The 25,842-nt window shown below is 41.0% G+C and overlaps 1 protein-coding gene and 1 pseudogene across 1 annotated transcript in view; one reads left to right on the plus strand and one right to left on the minus strand.

Moving 5' to 3' along the window:
* The window catches only part of LOC143388665 (alpha-1,6-mannosylglycoprotein 6-beta-N-acetylglucosaminyltransferase A-like), a 93,158-nt pseudogene extending 74,107 nt beyond the window's left edge, over nucleotides 1-19,051 (minus strand).
* Nucleotides 19,052-22,181: 3,130 nt separating this feature from the next.
* LOC143641287 (roundabout homolog 2-like) overlaps nucleotides 22,182-25,842 on the plus strand; it is a 91,493-nt gene continuing 87,832 nt past the window's right edge. Inside the window, 1 exon segment of the mRNA XM_077108564.1 lies at nucleotides 22,182-22,324. Coding sequence (XP_076964679.1) covers nucleotides 22,182-22,324 — 143 coding nt within the window.

A 25,842-nucleotide genomic window follows, 5' to 3' on the forward strand; every position in this document is an offset into this window, starting at 1 on the left:
ATGGTGGGTCACACTCTGGATGGGGATTCTGGAGCTGTAGTCGCCTTTGTGCCAGTGTCTTAAGTATAAGACCTTGGTAAATGTTTATGGAGCCAGCCAGGTCTTGGAGAGCCCTTCAAGAATAGTTCATTGGCTTAGCACCAAAGACTTTCAGAGCTTAAAGTCACACAGGATAACATCTGACCCAACCCTCCCACTTTGGCAAAAGAGGCAGAGGCTTACCAGCTAGTTAGTCATAGGGACCGGCCTCCAGATCTCCTGACTTCCTGGTGGGTGTCTTGTGGTGGCCTAATGCAAGCAGCTTCATGTCACCCCAGCAGCCCAGCTGTTTTACATCTTCAGTCTCCCTCTTGAACGGCCGCTGCTCACCACCCATGCTCTTTTCTTCCCTTGGTTCCCTTTCTCATGCCTCTCCTCCAACCTAGTTTTGTTTTTCTGCCTGTCTTATGGTTGGGGGTTCTCATTCTTCCAAAGAAATGTCTACCCTTTCACAAAGTGAACCAGATATGGGTATGTTCTTCATGATGTGGCTGAAACAAAGCATGGGGCAGGTGCAATCCCTGAGCCTTCCAGTCCCCCTCCAGGACTTCCTGATCACTCCCAATGGGAGGGAGATTTTTCTTCATCACCAGAAAGTTACATTTTGCTACTCTGGGATTCAGATGTTTTAGATACTCCAAGATTCCTAAATAGTTGTTGTATGGTATTGTTTGGGGAATAAGAACAAGAAAAAGAAGTCTACACATGTTTGGAACAGAAACTATTTTTTCCAAAAAGTTTTTTTCTGAATGGCTGAGGCTTGAACCCAGGGATTCCTGCATATCACACACATGCAGATCCCACATTAATCTAGATATACAACAAAGGGCAAGTAATGGCTCTCAGTTCAAAACTGTATCCTAAAGTTTCAACCACATACATAAATTTCGCCCATCCACCACTTTGCTCTAGCTTCCAAGAAGTGGCCTCTACATGGCCTGTCACTTTGGCACTGCAGACTGATGACAAGTGGCATTCCAACAGGACTTTTATTTTTTTCAGGCTGTGGTATTTACAGAACTGCTCTACTCTGAAACTTCTGCTTGGACACTTCCATAGGCTTAGAAGGCAGCCAGTGAACTTAACACTGTGAACAAATAAATCCTGGTATGCTGCATAAAGCTCTTGATTACTTTCCATGGTTGGGTTATAATGGCATTTAAAAAGCCTTGCACTTCATGTATCTTTAAGGCTGAGCCTCTGCTGAGTTGTCATGCACATGTCTGACATTCACCAGAGCACAAAGCTCATCACAAGCCTGAGTGGGGCAAGACGGGGAATGTAGTTACGTTGAAGGGCTGGGATTTTTAGACTACATCTCTTAGAAATGATTATACCACACAAATTTGCCTTGACAATAACAGCCATGGACACAGTGCTAAAAGTGGGTGGTAAATTTGTATGCACATGCCTTACTACTTAAGAATTTACTACAATCCAAATCCTTGGGTTCAACATCTGTGGATTCAATCATCCATGATAAAAAATATTTGAAAAAAGGGCTGGGGGTATAGCTCAGTAGGAAAGCATGTGCATAGCATTCAGGAAGCCCTGGGTTCAAGTCTCAGCCACTCAGAAAAAAAAAAACATTTTGGAAAAAAAATTTCTGTCCTGAATACATGTAGACTTTTTTTCATGTTTTATTCCCCAAATAATACCATATAACAACTATTTACATACTATTTACATAGTATTAGGTTTTATGAGTAATCTAGAGATTATTTCAAGCATGGAGAGGATGTGCATAGGTGAGATATAGACACTATGCTACTTTATGTTTTGGGTGCTGGAACAAATAACTTCTGGACACCAAGGGACAACCAAATGTCACTGTCTTACTATTGGCTATAAAGATGTTTGCCCTGGATATGAGATGTTAGGAGTCTTACTTTGTTTTTCTTGTAAATGCTAAGGCAGATCTGTTCTTTTAAAAAATAAATGAAAAACCATTTATTTTAGAAAAAGAAAAATTGCCTGCCTTCTTGATAAAACACTTTCTACACGAAAGACCTCTAGTACATCTTTCTCTTGCCAAAAACCTTTTACCTAGCTTAGGGGTGTTTTTCTTTGGCTCCACACTTAGAACAGGACTCATCCTCAGAAGGGCATTTGACATGCACCACATGAATTCATTTGTAGATGGGTGGCTTGAGTAAACAGCCTGTGATGGAGAACAGGCAGGCTTTAGAATCAGAGATCTGCATTGAACCCCCAATCAGCACCTGATTTGCAGGTGATCTTATATCCTTTAATGTCTGTTATCTTAGCCTAAACATTAATAGCACCAGTTTTACCTCTCAAAGAGTCCAGGTTTCAATGATAAATTATGTGGTCACCTTGCTTATTATTGGAGTTACTGCAGATAAGACTCTTCACACAGTCTCAAGTTTATTAAATGAAAACAAGGGAATCTAACTGTCACAAGCATGAAATCAGACAATGTGCACAAGTCTTGTTTCCAGAGTGTCTAGTGTTCCCCAGAATACCAGTTTCCATGCCCAAAAGGTCAGCTCTCAGGAGAAAGTGTTTATCCATACACATCATGGACTCACCTCTTCCGGGCAGGTTGAATATAGAACCTGTATTTCCCACTTTTTATTGCAATAATGTCTATAAAATAGGAATGAGATCTGGGTCCACAGCTGCACATTAATTCCATCATCCACCTGACTAGGAGATGACTCATTCATGGATATTTAAATGCCTACATTCTAGATCATCTGGATTTTATTTACTCAATCTACAAAGGTGGGGTTAAGATCAAGTCAACCCAAATCAAACCTCTATAAAACAGGCTAAGTGAATGTGGTACAGATACAGAAGGCTAAGAGGTCCTTTGAAGTAAGTGTGATTACCACCTCTTAGTCAATTGACTGTGGTGAGTTTCTTGCTTTTTTAAGCCAAAAACAGCTGGCTATATAGATCCCATGGAAGAACAGCTTGTTTAAAAAAAAAGGATCTTAGATACCGCACTTTAAAAATGAGGCCTAATCATTCACAGTCTCAAACATGAATCTGTACTATCAATCAGTGGGTACAGAAAACAATAGAATTTTGTTATTACCACTGAGAGAGAGAGAGAGAGAGAGAGAGAGAGAGAGAGAGAGAGAGAGAGGTGAGATGCTGTCACTTCATTGCTAAGCTTGTTAAATACACTTATGTTCTCCCTATTTCAAATGAATAGTAACAATTTCCACTTCTTTAAGAGGTGATTTATACTCAAGGAGAAATGTGAGTAATAACTAGATCAATAGAAAAATGAAGAAAAAAATCATGAGACTATTTGATCCCAATTTTCAGCATAATATTTTTGGAAACAAAAATGAAAAGTCATTCTTCCAATTATCTTTTAATATAATTGTCCAAGGTATTTGTGTTGAATATGTGAAGGTCCTTGCCTACCATAACTTCTAAAGAATTAGAAAGGAAATGTTCAGGATTTTCATGCTCTAAACACAGACTTAGAAGCTATAAGAAGAAAAAGATGCTCATGGCATTGCAACAATAGCTTAGTGTCTGGAGGACAGTGAGAAACAGTGCAGAAAGCTATTCTGACAAAGTCACTTCCTATCAGCAGAAGTTTCCAGAAACAGAAAAGGGCTGACAGCACTCCAGAAATCCAGTTATAGCTGCAACACAGCACCTTGCAAGCTGGACTCACTGGGTAGCAAATTAGCAACCAAGTCAAGTACATACCTATTGACCTGTCTACCTCTACCCTGAGTCCTAATTTCTAGAGAACATTCTTCTCCCACATTAGCCATACACACAACCCCCTACACACATTCACAGGCAAGGAGCCATCTGCAAAACAGAGTAACTTCTTACAGTTGTGTTGGTTATTATGTAACTTAGAAGCATATGAAGAAAAAAATGTCTGGTTTTTCTCCCCTTGAAAAACTGAAGCAGAAATCACACTTCTGGTTAGAATTCACATAATCAGTATGTTTTTAAGTAAATGCTTCATGTACCTTATACAACTTGTCAATTTCACCAAGGGAATATTCTAACAAACTTTCCTCCTCAAAATATGATAGAAGAGTGAGTCACAAATATAGTTCAACTGGTTGACCAAGTCTAAGAAGAAAACTAGCCAGGTGGAGATAAGCTCACACCCACTCCACACCCTTGTCTGACAGCCTTGGGGAAAGCCAAGGAAGAGAAGGACTCCTGGTGACAGGAAGGGACAGGGGAGCAGCAGGCTGAATGTTTCACAATGCTCTACAATTTCTATACCACCCCCCCCAGAAGACTGAAGAGGCATATGGACCCCCTCACAGAAGGATTTTTTTCAATGCATAAAATACATAGGATCTCAAGAGGAAATCAATTATATTTAAAAAGTTGACAAAATACTTTTTAAATCATGATATAGTAATACATATACATGTTTATTTAGCACATTAATATCACTGTCTAGCAGCAGGTTTAACAACCACTATAATTTCCAAGTGGCGATGAGTATTGATATTTTAAGATATCTGCTAACCATGTACAGTGTGAAATCAAAATATTGTATATCTATTGGTGAAAAAGTCACAAATAACACTCATACTGCAGCAATTTGAGGCCAACATTTAAAGGTGAAAGAATTGCAGCAGGGTGCAGTGGTGCCTACCTATAATCCCAGAGACTTGGGAGGTTAAGGCAGGAGGATCTCCTCAGCAATTTGAGGAGATCCAGTCTTAATAAGAGAACTGGGGATGTAGCTCAGTAGCAAAGTGCCCCTGGGTTCAAACCCCAGTATGGAAAAACAACAACAACAAATGAAGGACTTGCTAAATTTTGCTACAAATTAGTAAGCATCAAAGTGCAATAATTTGCCACCAAAGCTCACAGATCTCCTTGAAGCCTTGCAGTGGGCTCATGTGAAAAATCATGTGATAATCTGATTTAATCCTTGCTATGATTTCACAATGGTCCCCCCCACTTCCCACTGTCCAAGTGGTAGAAATGAACAGTGAAGGAGGAGCCTAGTAAAAAGTAAGAGGAGGCTCTACCCCAGTGAATGGATTAATGCTATCTCAAAAGAGTGGTCAGGTCTCATAGGACTGGATTCCTTCCCATGAGAATGGATTGTGTGAGTTTGGCTCAAAAGTGAGTTTGGCTTTCTCAGCTCACACTCCCTTGCTTCCTTTTCCATCATGTGAGCTCTCTCACACACTCCCACCATGTGCTCTCACTATGTGATACCATCTGCCACGTTTTGATGCACTCAGGGGATCCTCACCAAATGCTGGCACCATGCTATTTAGACTTTGCAGCCACCAGAAATGTGAGTCAAATCCTCTTTATGCATTACCAATCATCAGGTATTTTTGTTGTAACAGCACAATGTGGACTAATATAACCTCCCATTCCTGTGGTCTTACCAGAATAATGAAAATACCCACAAGGGAGCCTTTGTCCAAAAACAACAATTAAACCACATATGTGGGAGAGCAGAAGGTCTGCACCAAGGAGAGTCTATGACATGTATGTGTGACTGGGAGAGAAGCAGTATGACTGGGACCAACATCTATATTATATTACTGATGCATCCAATGTATGGGTCACAGGTTGTTTCTTTAAAATGCTTGACATTAGCAGTAGTAATTCAGCTGAAGTATTGACTAGAAGGGAAAAGTTATTTTATAAACCATCTCCCCTAACACTGAAACCTATGGGACCCCAAAGCCTCCAGCTTATAGCAAATTTCCAATACTCCTTTATTGTCTAAAGTCAAATTATTACATAAACTATCTAGACATAGTTTCAAACATACTTGCTGAATGCCATAAGAATAACATAAATGGGAATAAAAGTAATTATGACAAACCTAATGTATTTCAATATGAAATTAGTTGGACAGGATTACTCTAGCATCATAATAGCATTGTTAGATGCCTGCACTTTATGTTAAAAAAAAGAAGGGGGGGCAGATGAAAATGTTAATGTGAAATGTGAAATGGAGAGTCACAACCAACTGAGAGGTTATAAAATCATCGCAGATGAGGTAATGCTATATGGGTGGTATGAATCTCCAAGGGTAACTTCCCCAACAAAACAGGGAGCAATCTTTTTCTTCATTGACTGGAAAAGTTGATGCCTTTTTAAAATGTACAAAAATGATGTTTATATGGAAGTTAGGTGTAGATTGAAGTTTGCTTGCCCATGATAACCTAGTTGTAGCATACAGCTTGTGGCACAAGACTGTTCTTCCCACATAGATGTTTTACATCTATAATGGTTTGGATCTGGAATGTCCCCCGCAAAAAAACTCATGTGTTAAAAAGCATGGTCCTCAATGCAGGAAGGTTCAAAGGTAGATTTTTAGGCAATGACTAGATAATGAGGAATCTGACTTCATCAGCGGATTACTCCATTTGATCAGTGGAGTAATCCATCAAATAGATGGAAGTAGGTCACTGGGGGTCATGCCCTGGGTTTAATCTATCTGTGGTCCCATCATCTTCGTCTCCCCCAACCCATCTCTCCCAGCTTTCCATCTGCCATGAGTTTAGCAGCTTTCCTATACCATCCCTTATGCCATAATATTTCTATCTCAGAGCTGGCTGACATGAACTGAGACCTCTGAAGCCACGTGGCCCAAACCAACTTCTCCTCCTGTTAAGTTGTTCTTGTCAGGTATTTTGGTCAGAGTGATAAAAAGCTGACTAACACAGCACTCGTGGTCCTCACCCAATAAGTGCTATAGCAATTCTCAAGGAATGACAATGAAAATTGCCCCCACAAATTTCTGAAATGCCTATAACCACACTGTTGGGTCTGAGGCTAGACCAGAGTCCCATCTTTAGGTCCCAACCCTGCCTACCTCTGAGTGATTTTAAGCTGGCACAAAGAGGACACTCCCTGGGTGACTGGGGCAGGCATTACAAGAGAAACCTTAGGCTTGTATAGCGGGTACCTTTACCCAGAGTTCTGCCCTTGGGAGAAGAAAAGCGGAATATAGTAGGGAGAGAAAATAAGCAGCCAGGCAAATGGAAGCAGGAGGAGCCTAGATCCCAGGATGCAGGTGGCTCCTGGAACCTCTCCCAGTCCCTGATGTGAATTCTCCACTTTGGCTGCAACAAGCTCCAGAAGGTTTCTACTGCTGGTGCCCAGAAGAATCCTTATTAATTACACACACCCAACCACCTAGAGGGAAAGCCACCCACCTACCTGAACTAAGGGGACAGCAGCAACAACATAAATGCTCAAGGGAACTTACTCTGCTGTCAAAGAAGCTATGTTTCTTGAGGAAGGTCCCTCAGATCTTACCTAAGCTTTTCATGCTATAGTCAAACCTCATGCATTTTGATTCTACCCTCACTGCCAATAAAAGAAATGAGTCAGTGGCCACTCTTCATCTGGCATTTCAGATTCTAAAAAGACATATCCAGATCATTCTGAAGTCTTTTCTGCCTCAGCTCTTGCTCATCAATTCCATGAGCCACACAACATAAATAACCATGTCGTCCTTCCTAACAGCTTGGAAAATGTAGGTATTAAAGAAAGTTGGCCTTTAAGGGCCCAATTAGGTCTGAGTGAAAAAAAAAATTTTTTTCCTAAAATCTGTTCAACTGCAAAAGTTCATAATTTAATGTCTCTAAATTGTATTATGCTCAGAAATACTACCACCATAAATCAGAAATGTGGCAATAAGGACCACTTGCCAGAGATGTTCTTAAAAGAAGGCAGGATCACTGTTTCTCTACCTCTTCCACTAATGGACTCCATTATATCACAAAAAAGGCCCTGCTGGAATCTAATGAATAAATAACTAGCACTTGAATGGAATTTGTGTCCATTTTAATTCCAATTAGTTTCCACTAGAAAGCCTGGGCCCCATTCCAATAAACTTTATTTACAACAGGGGCAGCTGGTCATAGTCTGCTGATCCCTGACCAGCATTTTTTTAAAAGCAATAAAAAGAGAATAGAAAATATTGGAGGACATCATACTAATAAAGATAAGTACTATTTCGTAAAACTTTACTTGCTGTTACATATGTGAATTCTGAGTCAATATATGTGTTACTATAGATTCAAATCAAAAGCTGCCAGAATAGAAGATTTGAAAAAAAATACATTGTTGAGGCTGGAGTTGTGGCTCAGTGTAGAATGCTCACCTAGCACATGTGAGGCACTGGGTTCGATCCTCAGTACCACATAAAAATATATTTTAAAAAATAATAGCATATAGAGTAAAAAAAATCTCTTAACTATTCAAGAACAGAGTCTGCTTCTGAGTGAAACTGGTGAGAATTTAAAGAACTTTAATGTTGTGCTAAAAACAGGGAAAGAGCAGATATCATGGGACATTCATACAGCTAAAATTATAATCTTAAAAGAATATTAATTAGTTACAACTAATACAAAATGATCTTCCAGAGGACACTAAAATTACTTCTCATGTTTTTCAAATATCTAATAGGAGCTGTGTATCAACTGTTGCAAATTTCTCCATAACTCAGTGGTTTAAAACAAGCATGTTTGTACACAAAGGTACAGGCTAGACGGGTGATTTTGCTGACACAGGCCAGGCTGAGCTGATCTAGGCCAGACATGCTCAGGAGACTGTGAGCAGCTGATGGGTCAGAAAAAAGCTGGATGGTCTAGGATGGAATCAGCTGGCATATCCTGGCTCACCCCACTGGGCTAGTCTGGGCATGTTCTCATGGTAGGGGCAGAGATCTGAGAATAAACCCAGTACTTACAAAGCCAATCAGAAACACATAGGAGCTCTTAAAACTGTTTATACACAGTATTTACTAACATTCCATTGATCAAAGCAAGTCACATAACCAATACCAGGGATGGGGAACGGGAAGGAAGCAGTACTACAAAGCTACTGGGGGAAGAATGTGGCTATAGACAGGCCATTAATCAGAGACATTAGTGCAATCAATCTACCACCAGTGATATTCATTGTTTATTATGGCAGAAGCACAGAGATCTGACATTATTTCAGGTTTTTCCATTACTATTGCTCATTTTGTTTGTTCATAATCACTTGTAAGGCAGAAAAGCAGAATGAAAAGAATGAACAGCTTTAAAATATAGGCTTTTGAAACCTGGCTCTTCCACTTCTGGCTATGTAACCCTGAACAAGTTTGCTTCACTCCTCCGTTTACTCATTAAAATAAAAGGTTCAGGGACAATTACATACTGTGTGACATGTAAGAGTACTTGGCTCTCTCTCTAGCCTTAGCAGAACTCAAAATTTATTTAGATACTAAAATGCTTTGCAAACAGTTGGTGTGACTATTTCAAAAAGGGGAATGAGGAAACAGGTAAATTTTCTATAACAGTTAAACGCCTTCACACACACACACACACACACACACACACACACACACACAAACACACTCACAAAAAGCTAGTTTTCATAAAGGGTAAAGAATCGTTTCCTTTCAAAGAATTTTGAGGACTGTGGTAAGCACAAACATGTCCCCTGAAGATATTCATAACAGAATCCCTGGAACCTATGATCATATTACCCTACAAGACAGATGTGATTAAATTAAGGACCTTCAGAGGGGTGATTATCGTGGATTATCCTGATTGGTCTAATCTAATCACTTGGATCCATAAAAGAAAAGAACCTTTCTCAGCTCTCTCCAGAGTACCAGCATGGGGGCAGAGCACAGGTCTCAGCTCAGGGTTGGTGGTGCTGAAGGAAGGGGACACAAGCTCAGAATTCAGGCAACCCCTAGATTTTAGGAAAGACAAGAAATGGATTTGCCCATGGAGCCAACAGAAAAGATGCTAGCTGGTGAGAATCCCATTAAAGCTTTTACCTACAGAATTAAAAGTGACAGAGTGTTGCTTTAAGCTCCTGGGTTTGTGGTTGTTACAACAGCAATACAAGGATGATGTAATCTAACAATGAGGAAGCAGAAAAGTCTCTTAGCCAGGTGCAGTGGTGCAAGCCTGTAATCCCAGCCACTGGGTAGGCTGAGGCAGGTGGATTGCTAGTTCAAAGCCAGCCTCAACAACTTAGCGAGGCCCTAAGCAACTCAGTGATACCCTGTTTCTAAATAAAATACAAAAGAAGGCTGAGGATGGGGCTCAGTGGTTAAGCACACCTGGGTTCCATCCCCAGTACCAAAAAAAAAAAAAAGAAAGAAAGAAAAAGGAAAGAAAAGTCCCTCTTGAAACAAAAGGACTGGTAAGAAGAATTTCTGGAACTTGGAGAATATTAACTAGACATGGCATCAAAAATGGAAGCTGTTTCTGATTCTGATTTTAGGGGCAGCTAGAGAAAAGGCAATATGATAGAAATAGCAACTCAGGATATCATGGAAAAACTTCTAGTACACTTTATAGGAAAATACAATAAAAATCATCATCCTCAGCATCTAAGCACCCCCTACTTATGACTAGGGGAAAGGCCTCACTAATAAAGTCTTCCACAGAAACTCTGGAGATTTCATTTATATGATGCTATTCCAGACCTGAACTACAACACTTACTGCTCCATTTTTTTTTGTAGATGACAATAAGGTTATAACCTCTGGTTAAGTATTAACACACACACACACACACACACACACACACACACACACACACAGAGAGAGAGAGAGAGAGAGAGAGAGAGAGAGAGAGAGAGAGAGAGAGAGTTTAAATCTGTTGATCTTCATGAGCCCATGTATTACATGCACTGTGAATGAGGCAGATGACAACAAAAAGTCCACAGAGTGATTTGTGAAAAACAGAACTTTATAGAGGCACAAAGATCACATAGGACCTTAAAATTAGGAACACACCTAAGAATATTTGTAAGGATAGATTAGAGAAGCTAGAGTTCCCTTGAAGGATACACTAGTAAAACCTCCCACACCCCCAGGACAGGAGAAGCTGAGAGACAGGTCATCTGACAGATGAGAAGCTGGGTTCAGGAGCACAGAGCCAGCCCACAGGGCCACAGCAGCCCAGCTCAGAGGCCTCACCAGCCAGAGTTGGGGTTCACTCACCAACCCCACCAGCAGGCTTTTCTCGTGACTCCAGCATGCCAGGCTCTGTGCCAGGCAATGAGCTCTCAGTCTGTGCCTACTCGAGTTCCAAACTCTTCTCTGTGTATTTCTTGGGTTAGATGTGGGTTTTTTTTGGGGGGGGGTGTTTTGTTTTGTTTTGTTGGAACAAGCCTAGTGGGGGGAAAAATTTGCCCTTGTGGGAGTTTTTGAATATCTGAATAACAAATAAGTCCTGGTGAACTTATGAAAAGTGACCGTATTTACCCAAGAGAATGACATTTGCACCTACAAAACAATGTACAGTGTAGACTGCCCACTTAACAATGGATGTCATCTTTACATCTAGCAAGCATAATGATTAAAAATAAAAGAGAAGTGGGAAGGATGTATCATTCTTAGGGGAGAGTAGAAAATTGCATTAAAGGGGGAAAGCAACAGAGAGGCCTGATACTGTGTTGCAGGGGTCTCACAGAGGACAGCAGAGACTTCATAGTGTACATTACTAGGAGAGGAGATAGAAAAAAGCTCCCCTTCCCCTACATGCCCCCCACATTTTGCTGCCTCTACCTCTACTAGCTCTAATAATTATAGTGGAGGAAGCTGGGTGTGGTGGCATGGCCTGCAATTCCAGTGACTGTGAGGCTGAAGTAGGAGGATCACAAGTTCAAGGCAAGCCTCTGCAATTTATGAGACCCTGTTTCAAAATTTAAAAAAACAAACAACAACAAAAAGACGTTGCTAAAGTGCACCTGGGTTCCATCCCCAGTACCTAAAGAAAAAAATATATATACAAAGAAGGAATGACAGAAATATATCAACCAGAAATACTAACAAAGGTACCAAAGGAAAACAGAAAGATGAAAGATGAGATTAACAGGGGCATCAGAAAGTGCTTCCCTAAAGAAGATGTGCAACATAAAGAATTGGTCATTTAGAAAACTCATTGCTATGAATACTAGTAAATTTAAAAAAAATTCAGAGTTGAAAATAACAAATTTCCTAAAAAAAAAAATCAGCTTCAAGGAGACTGATATAAAACCCTTATCCTTTAAATGTAGTTGCTTCACAGGGATGCATAGAAGTCGTGTAAACAGGATTTGGCCCGGCTCGTGGCTGTGTCAATGCAGAGTCACATTTCCCAGGATGCTGTGGCACAGAACCACAGAATTTTGTGAGCCCAATCATCTTCTGGTCTTTGGACTTCAATTTCCCCAGGGAAAAATACTGCTTCACTAGAGGAAGGGAGGTTATTTCTAAGCTGAGATACAGGATCAAGGCTTTTCATTTCTAAACATATAAAAGTAAACATCCCAAAAGATAGCGATAATAAAGGGTTGGTTCTTAGGTATGCATTTCACGGTCTGCTAAAGGGAGTTTATACAAGAACAAAAGAATCTTGAATGTTTTCTCAATCTTTTTTAATTTTTTTTTAATTCATTGAGGGAATTTGTTTATTCTACACCCATTTTTGTCAGAGGTGTAGAATCAGACAACATCAGCACTGAACAGATCTCTGGAGTCCATTCAACCCCCTTACTTTCCAACCTTAGGCCCAAAGTGGTCATACAGGCTGACTCCGTGTATTCATTCACATTTGCATTTGTCTTCATGACTGAACTTAACTCTTGGAGTAGGACCTAACCACAGAGCTTCTCAAGGAACTCCAAACCCCTTGAGCAGCTAAGTTCTATTCATTGAGCAGAAACATTCTGACGTCAGGAGCAGGTGAGAGAACTGATGCTGGATCCATTCCTAAGCACAAGAAGGGACTAGAAGGAAAGGAAATGGAGCCCACTGGTAGACCCAGCAGCAAAACTCCACCAAGTGGGTGATCTCAGGGATCAGAGGAACATCTTGCAGGGCCTCTGCACTCTTTCTAGGATTCCTCATACTGTGGGGTTGCCTTCACAGGCAACCTTTACTAGTTGGTCCAGGAACAGTTCTGACACCACTGCCACATCACTCTGTGCTCTTAAAGGTGAAAAATCAATGCCTAGAGGAGCAGGAACCCAATGACACATTGAGAGAATTAATTAATAAGAGTAAAACATAACATTCAGCCCAGACAGTATCCTTAAAATGTCAGACTGCTAGGGTGGAACACACCTGTAATCCCAGCAACTCACTTGTAATCCCAGCTATGTCAGGAATTGAGGCAAGAGGACTTCGAATACAAGGTCAGCTAGGGCAACTTAGCAAGATCCTGTCTCAAAACAAAATTTAAAAAGAGTATGTGTGGAAAGGGGAGTTTGGGCATGTAGCTCAGTGGTAGAGTGCCACATGCATAGCCTGTGGAAGGCCCTGGGTTCTATCCCTGGCAAAACAAGATGTCAAATTGCACAGGAAAAGCAACAAGAGAACATATCACTCAAAGGGACATAAATCACCTACGTACCCCCAGCCCAGGAGGGGGAGAACTGTGCCACTCCCATATTTGCTCCCCCACCATATTCCAAAGTGAAGCTGGATGTGAGTCCACTTGGGGACTCTAGGAAGACCCAAAAGTCCAGCACATTCTCTTCCCAGAACATCTCTATAAACAAAGCAGGCACACATTGATATCAATTGTTTCCAGGGGACCCAGGGTCAGGGCTGAGGCTCAGCATTGCCACTTCCAACTGCTGGTAAGCAAGTCTGTCAACCTCTCTGCAGGTCTGTGTCCTCAGCTAGACAGGAAGGGGGTCCAGAAGAACTCCACTGCTGCCCTTCCAAACCCCAAGTGTCTTAAGACTTCTTGGTTGGGATTATAAAGGAGGCCCTGCTAAGTATATGATATCCTTGACAGCATTAGTAACTAGACATGGTCCATCTTGCATGGGTTCTGGGTTCAAATCCTCACACTGCCTCCTGAGGCTGTTCAAGACTTTGGCCAGATTTCATGATCCTGCATGTTACAGTCTTTCTATGTATAAAAACTAGGAGCAACAATGCCTCAGGGTTGTAATAAGGATTAAATGAGATAATACAAAGGAAGCATGGAGACTAATGTCAATTATGGAAGATAAATCTTTTTCATTGTTATCATTCTTATTTTCTTGATTACCTGTTCTTGACATTTTTCTACCAAGACATATAATCTTTGTGACAATCACCATTACAACATACTTCCATGGCAGGGACAGAGATGTAGAAAAGAACCAAAACTGTCAGAGTGGAAGACTTTTCTGTGTGAGATACTAATAAAAAGAATTTTATACCAGCATGACAGGACCCATAAGCAGTTCGTGTGCAGAAGTACAACACTAAGGAGCTCAGACAGGAGTAGGGGCTGGTACACCTCCAGGGCCAGCTGCAACCACAGAGGAAGCAAACAAGTGAGCTCTTGTTATTCTAGGGATAACACTGTAAGGCTGACTTCTTAAGTATATTGCAAACAGCAATACTGAACTCTTACTAGTAATGAAATATTTGGGCTACACCTCACCTCTGAACTCACAGACAATAGGGTAGAGGACTGTGAATACAAGATCATCCAGGGCAACTTAGCAAGATTCTGTCTCAAAACAAAATTTAAAAGAATATGTATGAAAAGGGGATTTGGGGCATGTAGCTCAGTGGTAGAGTTTCTTATCCATCCTCAGCAGGGCCAAGGTCCAGCAGGCATTAACACGGGCCTGGCAGTGGAGGTGACAAAGGGATAGTGCTAATTTCCAAGGAGAACTGCTCCCTCCAAACCTGACTCAATAGCTTACACCCCTTGCCTCTCCAGACTTTCAAGGCTAGACAAAGAGCCCCAAGATGAAGGCCCCACTCTGATTCCAGAGGCTGTGTGTGTAGACAAGAGAGTCGAATCCTTCAACCCTTCTTATGCATGCATACAACATACAGAACAAAGTCAGAGAAAGGTCCATTTAATTCTGGCAATGGAAAAAATAAAATAGCCTAAATGGGCAAACACAGCTTAAGTCCCCACTCTCGGCTGAGAGCATGGTCGCAGTACTAAAGGCTCCTGGGACTCACCTTGGTGGCTTTCCAAGAGCTATTAGCTATTAGTTTGCATTAACACACTGAAAGAGAAGGTCAGATGAATTAAAAGTGAGAAGGTAATTCAGAGAAAGGACATCTTCATACTAAGCAACAGCAGAATGCATGACACATGGTAAAGACTGGATATATACTGAGTGCACTTACAGACGACATCAGGGTCATGCACATATTTGTGTTAGTGATATGGACACAGGCTGTAAAGTGCATACAGGACAATAGCTTAGCTGAGAAACTTTATAAAACTTTAAGGGTCGAGAAGATTTTTACTGAATTTTCAACAGAAATTTCAAAGTAGAGCCATCTTCAGACTATTAGGAGTGACTCTATACTTCAAAGCAATTATTAACTTTAAAGGCAGCCTAATAAAACCTGCACTGACAAGTTCCTAATGCTCCACTGTCACCTACATGGCAATTCTGCCCCTACAAAATATAAAATCTTTACCTCCCTTTTTTTAAAGTACCTGTATTCTGGAACATACCTACTTTCCTTCAGTCATCACCTGTTCACCTGGCACCAGGATACATACTTCTACAAACTGACAGTCACCATAGCAACCCCCCAGAGACAAACCTGAAGGAACCACTTTCCTGAGACTCACTATAATAGCATCAACATAGACGGCCACCCCACCCAGCCCCGTCACCCCTCATAGAATCAGGAGGACAGGACAAACAGGAGGACAGGAGAGAAGAAAATGAATCCCTGGTGCTCTTTAAGCCTCTTGGAATCGGGTAAAACCCAATCAGGATAATCACAGAGTGAGAGAGGGTACACACATCCAAGCCCAGAGGGCTTGATGACTGATGACTATTCTTTGTGATTTTCCAGGCATCTTGGCAGGGAACACACGTGTTTCCTGACAAAACTTATTCCATTGTGACCCTGCAGTGACTTGGACCCCCAAACCTGTGGAACATAAGGAAAAGGTCAAATGTCAGTTGCTATCTGGGACAAATCCTGAGCAGCTATACTTCTCAGGAGAGGAGTCAACTCCCCACCCTCCCCACCCCCAGTTAGGGCCACAGGGGAGGGGGGGACTCCGGCATTTCAATGCCGTTGGAGAACAGATGAGCAGAAGACTGGTTGGTTATTTTTAAATTGAGAAAACTGAATGGGAAGGGAGAAAACCTGAATTCTTGTGATCTCTTAAGGCCCCTTCCAGCCTCCAGATTCTCCCAAGGAACACTGCATATGCACATACATATGCACACGCTTCTTTATAAAAATGTATACGGATGCGTGTGTGTGTGTGTGTGTGAATATATATATATATATATATATATATATATATATATATATATATATATATATATATAAATGAGTACAGTATTCACACTTCCAAACACAAAGTACTTGAAATGCACACTGCTGAGATCAAAAGGCGAGTGAGCTGCTTTGCAGCAGCTGGGACTGAAGCACACAGATACCACTGACAGATCTGGGCAGAGCCTAGCAGCTCTCCTGACATTGCAGTTCACCTTAAAACCAACTGACTGGTGGCCATTTGGGTAGCTGCAAACCCTGCAAAAGTCCATAGACGCTTTCTCCTAGTGATTCTAGTCACCAGTGTCCAAAAGTCAGAAGTTCAGGCTGGAAAAAAGGAAGGAGAGGAAAGAAAATGCCCAAGCCCTATCTCCAGACACCCAGCTCCACCACAAACAGTAGGCTGGCAGAGCAACTTCCTTCCTCTAGTTCAGTTCCTTAAAAGGGCAAAAAGGTCACTCTCTTCCCACCTTGATTTTCAGGGGTCCCCCTCAACACTTTGATCACAGGTACATTAAGTTGAAAACTGAAGAAAACTATAAAATCCTCTAAAAGGAGGAGTTTCACTCTGATCCTATACTGTCAAATAAATTTAAAGGTGTCCATCTCAGCCCTGAACAATCAGAACAAAAATAATTTATAGCAAAGGAGAAAGGAGTGAAAATCCCTTCAGATGAATGAACTGAGATGGTTTATCCCAGGTTGTTATTTTCTTGGATCAGGCAAGAGTTCTGATCCCACGTCAAGAATCAAAATGTGGGTGACAGAGGCCAATATCCGATAGGAGTAATAACCAACCAAGTCGCTCAGGTCCTGACAAAGAGCTGGGGAGCTTTGGGTTTAATTAACTTGTTCTCCACTTACAGACCATTAGAACAAGATCCTACTCTTAACCCTTTGTTGACAGATGTGCTGCCAGCCCACAGGAACAGTTTGCCTCCCCTCCAACTTCACAGCCCCAGTAATGCCCAACATTTCCTAACCGGGCCAGCAGGGCCGGGTGCAGACATTGGCGTCCTCCCAGTGTTGGGTCCTGGCAGGCAGAGCCAGAAGTAGTGAAGGCCTTAGACCTCCACTAGCGTCTCAGAAAACCATAGCATCACCTTGTCTGTGCCGCCCAGAGATGCTTGGCTATTCTTAACGCTGCTGGACAATGCAAGCGCCACCCCTTTGCTCTTCGACAGGGTGGCTAGGAAAGCGCGGCTTTGTGTGTGACAGCGAGTGTGCGTGCGCGAACGTCCCCAGGCTCACACACCCCCTTCCACCTAGCCTGCTTGCAGCTCCCGGTCTGTGCGCGCGAGGGGCGCACTGAGACAGGATCCACCTGGCAGACAGCCGCGCCACCAGGCCTCTGGCCACACGGCCTCGGGAGTAGGCCATCTCCCCCCACCCCCGGGGATGGCGAGCTCCGACATGATCATCCGACCCAGCAGCTCTTACCTTCTTGTTGAGCAGGAGCAGCAGCAGAAGCCGGGATCACCTCCCGCCACCCTGCCCACAGGGCCCGAGGCGCAGCTGGGCTCGGGGTCGTGGCGCCCGGAGCCTGAGGCGTGGGTACCTGGGCTAGATCGCGCCCGGGGTGGCCACCGCCGCCGAGCTGCAGGGCCGCAGCTGAGCGGGCCGCGGCAGGGACGGTCTGCAAACTCCCAGCCCTGGCGGGGCCGCGCACAGCGTGTCCACACTAGGCCTACGCGCGGTAGAGACAGTCCTCTGGGTCCAGTGGACCAGGGCAAGGGAGTCTGCCCGCGATTTCTTCAAACCCTCTGCAACCCGACCTCTCCAACTTCTCTCTGCTTCTGAGCTCGTGGCTCGCGGAGGCAGGGATTCCGGCCAGGGACATTCGGCAACTCCCCGCCCTCCCCAGAGGAGCGCTCAGCCAATTCCAATTCGGAACGCCCCAGCTTTTCAGGGGTTGTCTGCAACCTCTCAATCTTGTTGAGGAGGACTTCCAGCCTCGCAATTCCGCCGCCCTAGGGGCGACAAGAGAGAGCTAGACCAATTGTAGCCATAAATAATGTTCTAGGGGCAGCGTGCAAATGCTGATATGACCATGTATCCTCCAGAGTGGTGCAGTCCAAGCCTGTAAGGACCTGTGGCCATCCAGCGGTGAAATCCAATGAGGATGAGATTATAGGTTCAACTGTCTAGTGGTGCAGGCAACTTTAATAAATGCCCTGAGGCTCAGTTACTTCCTTTGTAGAATGGTTTAAATGAGGCCATCAGAGTTGCTACCGCTTGGTTTTTGTGACCTTGTGCAAGCCACTTAACCATTTGGGATTCAGCTGCTTTATCTGTGAACATAATAAATACAGTTTCATGAGGCTATTGTGAAGATGAAATAAATGTAAAGTATTTAGTAATACCTGGCATATAGTAGGCACCTAGATAATGAGTTTGGTTCCTCTTTCTCTGCCCTGCTTCCTGCCCCTGATTTTAGGAACACTCTGGACATATACCCAACCATTATACTGTTGTAAATTCAAAAAGAAATGAAACACATCCCATGCCCTGAAGGGACCACAAAGAACACTGACGGGCATGAAATGTTAATTCTGAACCTCCAGAGAGAATGCCTTACATTCACTAAGCATTACAGATCCATATTAAGTCATATCTGTAATGGAGAAAGAGTGGGCTGGTGGATTACCAAGGGGTGAAAATGACAAGGTCTGTAATCCCAGCATGTTCCAGGTTTTTTAACACTACTTCAGGTTACAGTGAATGAGTTTATGTTTAAATTCCTCTGACCTTCCCTGCAGGATTTCTCCATCCCATTTCCCTGTCCTCCTTGGGTGTCTTCATTCTTGGACTAAGATCACCCCATCCTGCTGCTCAGGGTTTTCAGCAGAAGCATTTAGAGAGAGAGGATTGTAGAAAGTTTAAACTCTAGAAACAATTCAATTCATCTTCATATTGTAAGTAATTTCTCAGGACCACACACCCAGTTAGGGAGGTCTCCTGACTCCAGGACCTTAACACACCCTGTGGCCTCTCTTGCACAGAGAGTTTGAGGCACCAGGTCAGTTTTCCCTATAACTTGAACCTGGAAGAAATAAGTGGAATTTTTCCCCATCAGATGAGCCACAAAATATCAGCCACTTGGGTCCTCAGCTGTCAGAAATTGTCCAGGTAGTTCTCAAGGACCACAAGGAAATCTGCATGGACAAGACAATTCCTATTCATAAGAAAAAGACCTTTTGTTGAAATCCCAGGAATCCCAAGGCACGTATTTCCCTTAGTCCCTTGGAAGAAAATAATGTCACAAGCTTGCTTCAGGCACCAGGAGGGAAATAAAAGAATGGTGACATCTGGTGGCTAGGCCTTTCTGTGATGAATATGGATAGTACAGATTCTAATCATTACAGATTCGCTTGGAAGCCAAGTTCCCACAGGTGGTTAATTGTACCACCTGGTTGCCTAAAGATTTCTAAAATACATTAATCATTTAAACTTTATGGTTATTACAGATGGTTTTCTCAGAAAGTTTTTTTTTACAAAAAGTATATGTATACGTAGAGAGAGAACAAAACAGTGTAAATCCATATTTGTATATGTATATGAATTTTCTATATTTGTATTATATAGTCTACTTATTTATATAAATAATATACTTGCAACACCTTTGAAGAAATTAATACTTTCTCAATTGTTTTTCCCCACAGAGTTAGTATTGCAATTTGTTATACTAATAACTGCCAAAGGACACTGCTCATAGATATAAAGATGCTCACTAGGATGGAGTTATCTGTTTCATCGTGTCCTTTCAAGAGAGGGTTCGTTACAAACTTAGGAAGAAAATAACACAGTGGACTTTCAATAGTGAAAATCTTGACAAGTGATGGTCAAGGTCATACCTGGTGAACAGGTATCTCTTTCTAACAGTATACCACTTATGAGCAACAAGTGTTAGGTTAAAAGAAGAGAGATGTTAGGAATTATTTCACAACAATACCACAGTATTTTTTGGTATTGCTAAATCTTCTCTGTGTTGCTCCATGCCTTCCCATATACTTGTCACAGGTACTCTATGTTAGAAAATTGCCCAATTATAATCATAAAAAACATCTCTGTCCATACAATCAAGTCCATTGTTTTTCAGCATCTCTATGTAAGTTACATTTATCCTCATAATAATTTACGAGCAGATTTTATGATACACATTTGATACAAACAGCATACTAGACTTTAAAAGATAAATAATATATTCATCAATAGACACAATTGATAAAGATCAGAGCGAGAATTGAAACCAAAGTTTGTATGTCTCTAAAGTCCAGAATCTTTTACACCATACTGCCCACATTAGACAACATGTAAGAAATGAAAATTAGGGTGTAAACTACTCTAAAGTAGTTTTTCTAAAGCACATTTCTTGGTCTATTCAAATTGTATGAAAATTATAAGCAACAATTATGTTTGTAAATCTTAAAAATCTGGGTCCCATGTAACTCAGTCTTGGAACAGCTCTCTTTGAAATAAACAAATGATATGTTTTTCCTGCCTAGGACTTTGACTATCTTTAATGGCTGGAGGAATTATCTGTTACATAATCCTAGTAGAAGGTGAAGCTTCTGAGCAAGTTTTTAGGGCACCATTGCTAGCAGCAGTACCCAGAGACTGATCCATAGCATGAGGATGTAGGCTGCGATGTCTGGCACTTAGTGGTGAAGGTGACAGCATCTTCACCTTACCAGTTCTATGACACAGTTTTAGGAGTTGTTTCTAGATGCATGCCTCTGAGCCTTACTCTCCATTTTTCCTTAAATAAATTCCTTGTCTCCTAATAACAATCAGAGTGTTTCAGTTGTTAGTACTGAAGTAACCAGAGGGATGCAGACATTAGAATCAAGAGGCACAGGACTTGGTGGGGGGTGGGGGGTCAAGGATGGGTTATCTAGTCTCATTAAGGCCTGCTGGGGTGAAAACCCAGTGGGGAATGATATTGGCCAAATTATATTTCTTTATTGTGTGTATGTACAAATATGTAACAACAAAACCCATCACCATGTATGATTATAATGCACCAATTTAAAAAATGGGAAAATAATAATAATAAAGAAAACCCAGTGGGTTTAAAAGCTTTTGATGCAGGCAGCTGTGGCATATAGTGGCAACAATTTATTAAATTCAGCTCTGGAGATGTAGCTCAGTTTTAGAGGTGGTGCAAGGCTCTGGGTTAAATCCCCAGGGTTCAATCCCCAGCATCAACACACACACACACACACACACACACACACACACACACACACACAAACACAGAGTTCATTAAAATGTCAACTGTAGTTACCCAAAATAAAGTACTTGTTGAAATCAAGTTTTAGAGAAACCAAGTGGCAGCTAAGGAATGTAAGGACTGGGAAAGAAAGGTGTTTGTTTTTTATGCAGTTGGACAACTTAAAGAAAGAATAATAAGCTCAAAGTCCTGAATTTTCAGGTCAAAGTACATATAGAGTAGAGATTGTCTATGACTTCTGAAACAGACAAACCAAAAACTAACAACAATAAACAATAAAACTTATTTTTAGCAACTAGAGGCCAAGACAGGTAAAAACGAAATAGATACCATGGGTTACTAAATTACAATTTTCTTGAATTCACAGTCACTCTCAAATTTGAAACCAAAGACACCAATTAGAACAGAGTAGAACTGAGGACAGACTGGAGACACATAGGAGAATTCAGATGACTGGGTGTATTCCATACCCCTCAAATTCTACATTGGCTTCCCTTACCAAATGAAGGCAATAATGAGGTCCTTGCTGTGTTGATTGAGGTCCTATAACGAGCAGGCAGAGGGTGTGGTCTTGAAACCTCAGATCCCAGCATGCTCCAAGAGGTCAATTGAAAAGGTAAACTAGAAAGGGAAAAACTTATTCATCCATGAGTTGTGAGATCCTGCTAATTTGTAAAAGCACCAATCTGAGGGATACACATGGACACTGATTCTGAGAATACTAGACCAAGGAAGAAGAACACAGCATTAGATCAGGCTGAAATGATTGATGTGGAGGAGTTGCCAGATTCTAGACTCACTGAGCAGTTGGGAGTAGTGTTCATCATCTGCTCAGTTGCTAGGTATTATCCTAGTTAAGCTGTGGTGTCCTGATCGTGCCTGACCCTGCTGTCCAGAGTCCCTGCTGAATATATTGCCTGAGATAATGTATTCTTTTAAAAAAATGTGTTGGATCATATATCCATTGTAATTAGGGCAAAGGAAGAGTCAGAAGAAAGTCAGATGAAAAGCATGTGAAGAATATTATGAAAACATTAACCACTCTGTTAAATCCTAATTTTCTCAAACATTCTTTCCTGTATGCTTCTATTTTACCTACTTATTTGAATCTTTTATCTGTCACTATCAGATATGGTCTCCTTGAGGGTAAGGACCATTATTTACCTTTTCATCTCCAGAGATAGTACCTGATATATTCAGAGTTCAGTGTGTATTTGCTAAGTAAATGAATGAATAAATTGAATAAATATAGTATACATTTACATATGAAGCTAAGCATCTTGAACTCTGTAATTACTTTTTACATACATCATTGTAGCCTAATCTAAACTGAAAATAAGAATCACCAAGGGAATTTTATTAAGAATCCAGCTTCCTAGGAATCTCTCTTGATGAGTTTTGGGTTTTAACTGGAACCCTGTTGAGATTAATAAAATTTATTAAAAGTGCCTCAGGGAGTCATAAGACCAGTTAGTTGGAATGATATAGATGATTCCATATTTAAGTTGTATATTTAGAAAGCAGGTAGGTCTCAAGAAAATCTAACAATTGTGTTTTCTTGAGGTGAGTTTTTCTGCTTCCTAATTGGTCTGTCACTACAAAAGTAAACTACACTCCCTTCTTTAACTTCAGTGTAGAAAGATTATGATTTAAGAAAATAAATTTTATGATGGAAAAGATGAAGCATTCAATAGCATTCTTCTGCAGGGTGGCCTATAAGGCACTGGCTTTTGAGAACAGAATACATAAGAACATGGTCATACAAATGTGAGTCTTCAAACAGGGTTACATAGAGAGTGGGTGGAGGAGTAGAAGTTCTAATAATTGTACATTATGAACAGGTATTTTATGAGGATTTTGTATACACACTTTCTCCATGAGTTTGCACAATCAACCTAGTAGTTGGGCATTATCTCCATTTACACTGAAGAATCATGATATACAACGGTCACTCACTCCATGGGGAGACTAAGCTAGATCTCTGAGTGCTATCTTGCTATCTTTTTTTTCCCCCAACCTACTACAACCATGATTTTAAAATGACTGTGGATCTTTGGAAAGCAAGATTCACAGTTTCCTAATATATCAAATGCACACTGGAATTTTGTAGCTGTATTTTATATAGTCATTTCTATTGGGGAATAAAAAAAGAAGAAGGTGTGAGGGAGACAGTGAGAAACTTATAAAACTTAGTGCAATAAGCTATCTTAACTTCTCCTACCTCCTGCATATCTCCTATTTTAAACATTTTTTCTTGCACATAGATTCTCTTACCTCCTTGAATAGGTTAATTGTTTGAACTTCCTTACGACACTCTAAATTAGATTTTTGGTGATCTTATTTCTTATTTAAGCAAGGGTCAAGCCTATCCCTACTCCTGCTCAAATCCAGCACCATTGTTTTATGCTGAGTGCCTGGAATGCATTATAAACAGTGAGTATGATAAAAAGAGGTTGAGAAGAATGTAAGAAATGATGGTGTTAGGTAAGAGTTCAGAAATGCCAAGCTGGTGGAGGCAGGGTGTAAGAAGATGCGAGGACAAGACAGGCAAACAAGTCATCATGTCCCTGTTAAGATTAGTCCCATTCCCATGACAACTCCCACCATTGAGGGCTATCACCATGACAACTCCTGCCATAGTTTCTATACTTTAAAATGGCCAATGGGGGTAAAGTGAGCTGCATTCTAAAGTAACCAATAAGGGAAAATGGACAATATTCTATTCAGGTATCATGAGGTAACCAATGAGAGCAAATGGGATACAGTCCTCAATCCAGTCCACATAGGGAAGAAAAGGCTTCACAGCTCAGTATATAAGATAATTCCCAGACACTGGGGTCTTGAGCCTCTCTTGCTTGGTCCGCTGCACTCTACTTTATGAAATGCTACTTCTAACTTCAACTTTATTTAATTTGTACCTTGTCTGTTACTTCTTTGGGTCTTGCTCAATTCTTTGTTCAGGACAAAAAGAACCTGAATCCCAACTGGACACCCTGATGATAAAAGTGCCACTTCTCAAAGTATCTATTCTAACCAATATTCTCATGCTAAAAAAAGGTTTTTAAATCCATTTCTTTCATGCTTTCTGCAAATCATGTGTTGTTATTTGCAGCATTTAATGAAAAATGTGACTTGGATTTGTTTAACCAACTATTTTTTTAAGTTGAATTTCAAACTACAAAGGTAGAATCTAAGGTTAATATATCAAGCCAGTGCTATCGCTGAATCCCCTTTATGCCTATAGACAATCCATATCCTTTATATGACCCTTGCAGAGAGTGGATACACAGCCAACTATTTTATTAAATCCTCTGTCGTGACCAAGAGTGAAGTCACTAACAAGGAAAGGAAAACAAGGCATGAGAGAAGAGCAATTGCACCCCATGTCAAGACATTCAGTAGGTGGATCAATACCATCTTCAAAAGCACCCACAAAAACAAAAATAATATTCTAACTTCATCCAAAATCTCCAGTCACCTCCGGCTAACAAAAGACCATATTCTACTACCCACAGCAGTAACTTTATGTTCCCTGCCGCTGTGGAAAATGTTTTATTGGACAAATGGGTCACACTGTGGCTATTGGATTAAGTAGTAGCTGCAGAATCCCAGGCCATCACACACAGGCAACTCTCCTGTTGGTATGCCTAGATAAGGTCTTATTCAATTTATGCCTTCTAATAATTTTTGAAAGTCATTCAGTGATTTGAGTTGATCTACTTGTATTTGAATTTTTGGTGAATGCACCATGGTTGAAGATAATAGAACTCCTAAATAATTAATTGGAAAATTTAATTGTACTTTATCTATTGCTATCTCTAGATTATAATTTTTTACTAAATTTGTAAGTGTGGCATAATATTCTAGCAACGTGTTTCTAAGTTTATGTGCTAATAATAAATCATCCATATAGTGAAATATTTCTAAGTGGCTGGATTGCTTTGTTAACAAAAATTTGACACATAGTTAGGCTGTTAGCCATCCCTTGAGGGAGTACTTTCCATTCATATCTCAAATAGGAACTTCATGATTTAGTGCAGGGATAGTAAATGCAAAATGTGGACTATCCTCAGGATGAATTGGAATTGAAAAAAAAACAATCTTTAATATCTATAGCTAAAACATACTAGGTTTTTGGCAAAGCAGACTATTGGGGAATCCCTGATTGAGCAGGTCCCATAATAAGCATCTCATTATTAATGGCTCTTAAATCTTGCAATAATCTCCATTTACCAGATTTCTTTTTAATGACAAAAATAGGAGTATTATAGGGAGATATGGAAGGTTGTATATGTCCCTCCGTTAATTGTTGTTTGACCAGGTCATGGGCTGCTTGTATCTTTTCTTTACTCAGGGGCCA

Source organism: Callospermophilus lateralis, unplaced genomic scaffold (assembly GCF_048772815.1).
Source record: "Callospermophilus lateralis isolate mCalLat2 unplaced genomic scaffold, mCalLat2.hap1 Scaffold_94, whole genome shotgun sequence".
Lineage (NCBI taxonomy): Eukaryota > Metazoa > Chordata > Mammalia > Rodentia > Sciuridae > Callospermophilus > Callospermophilus lateralis.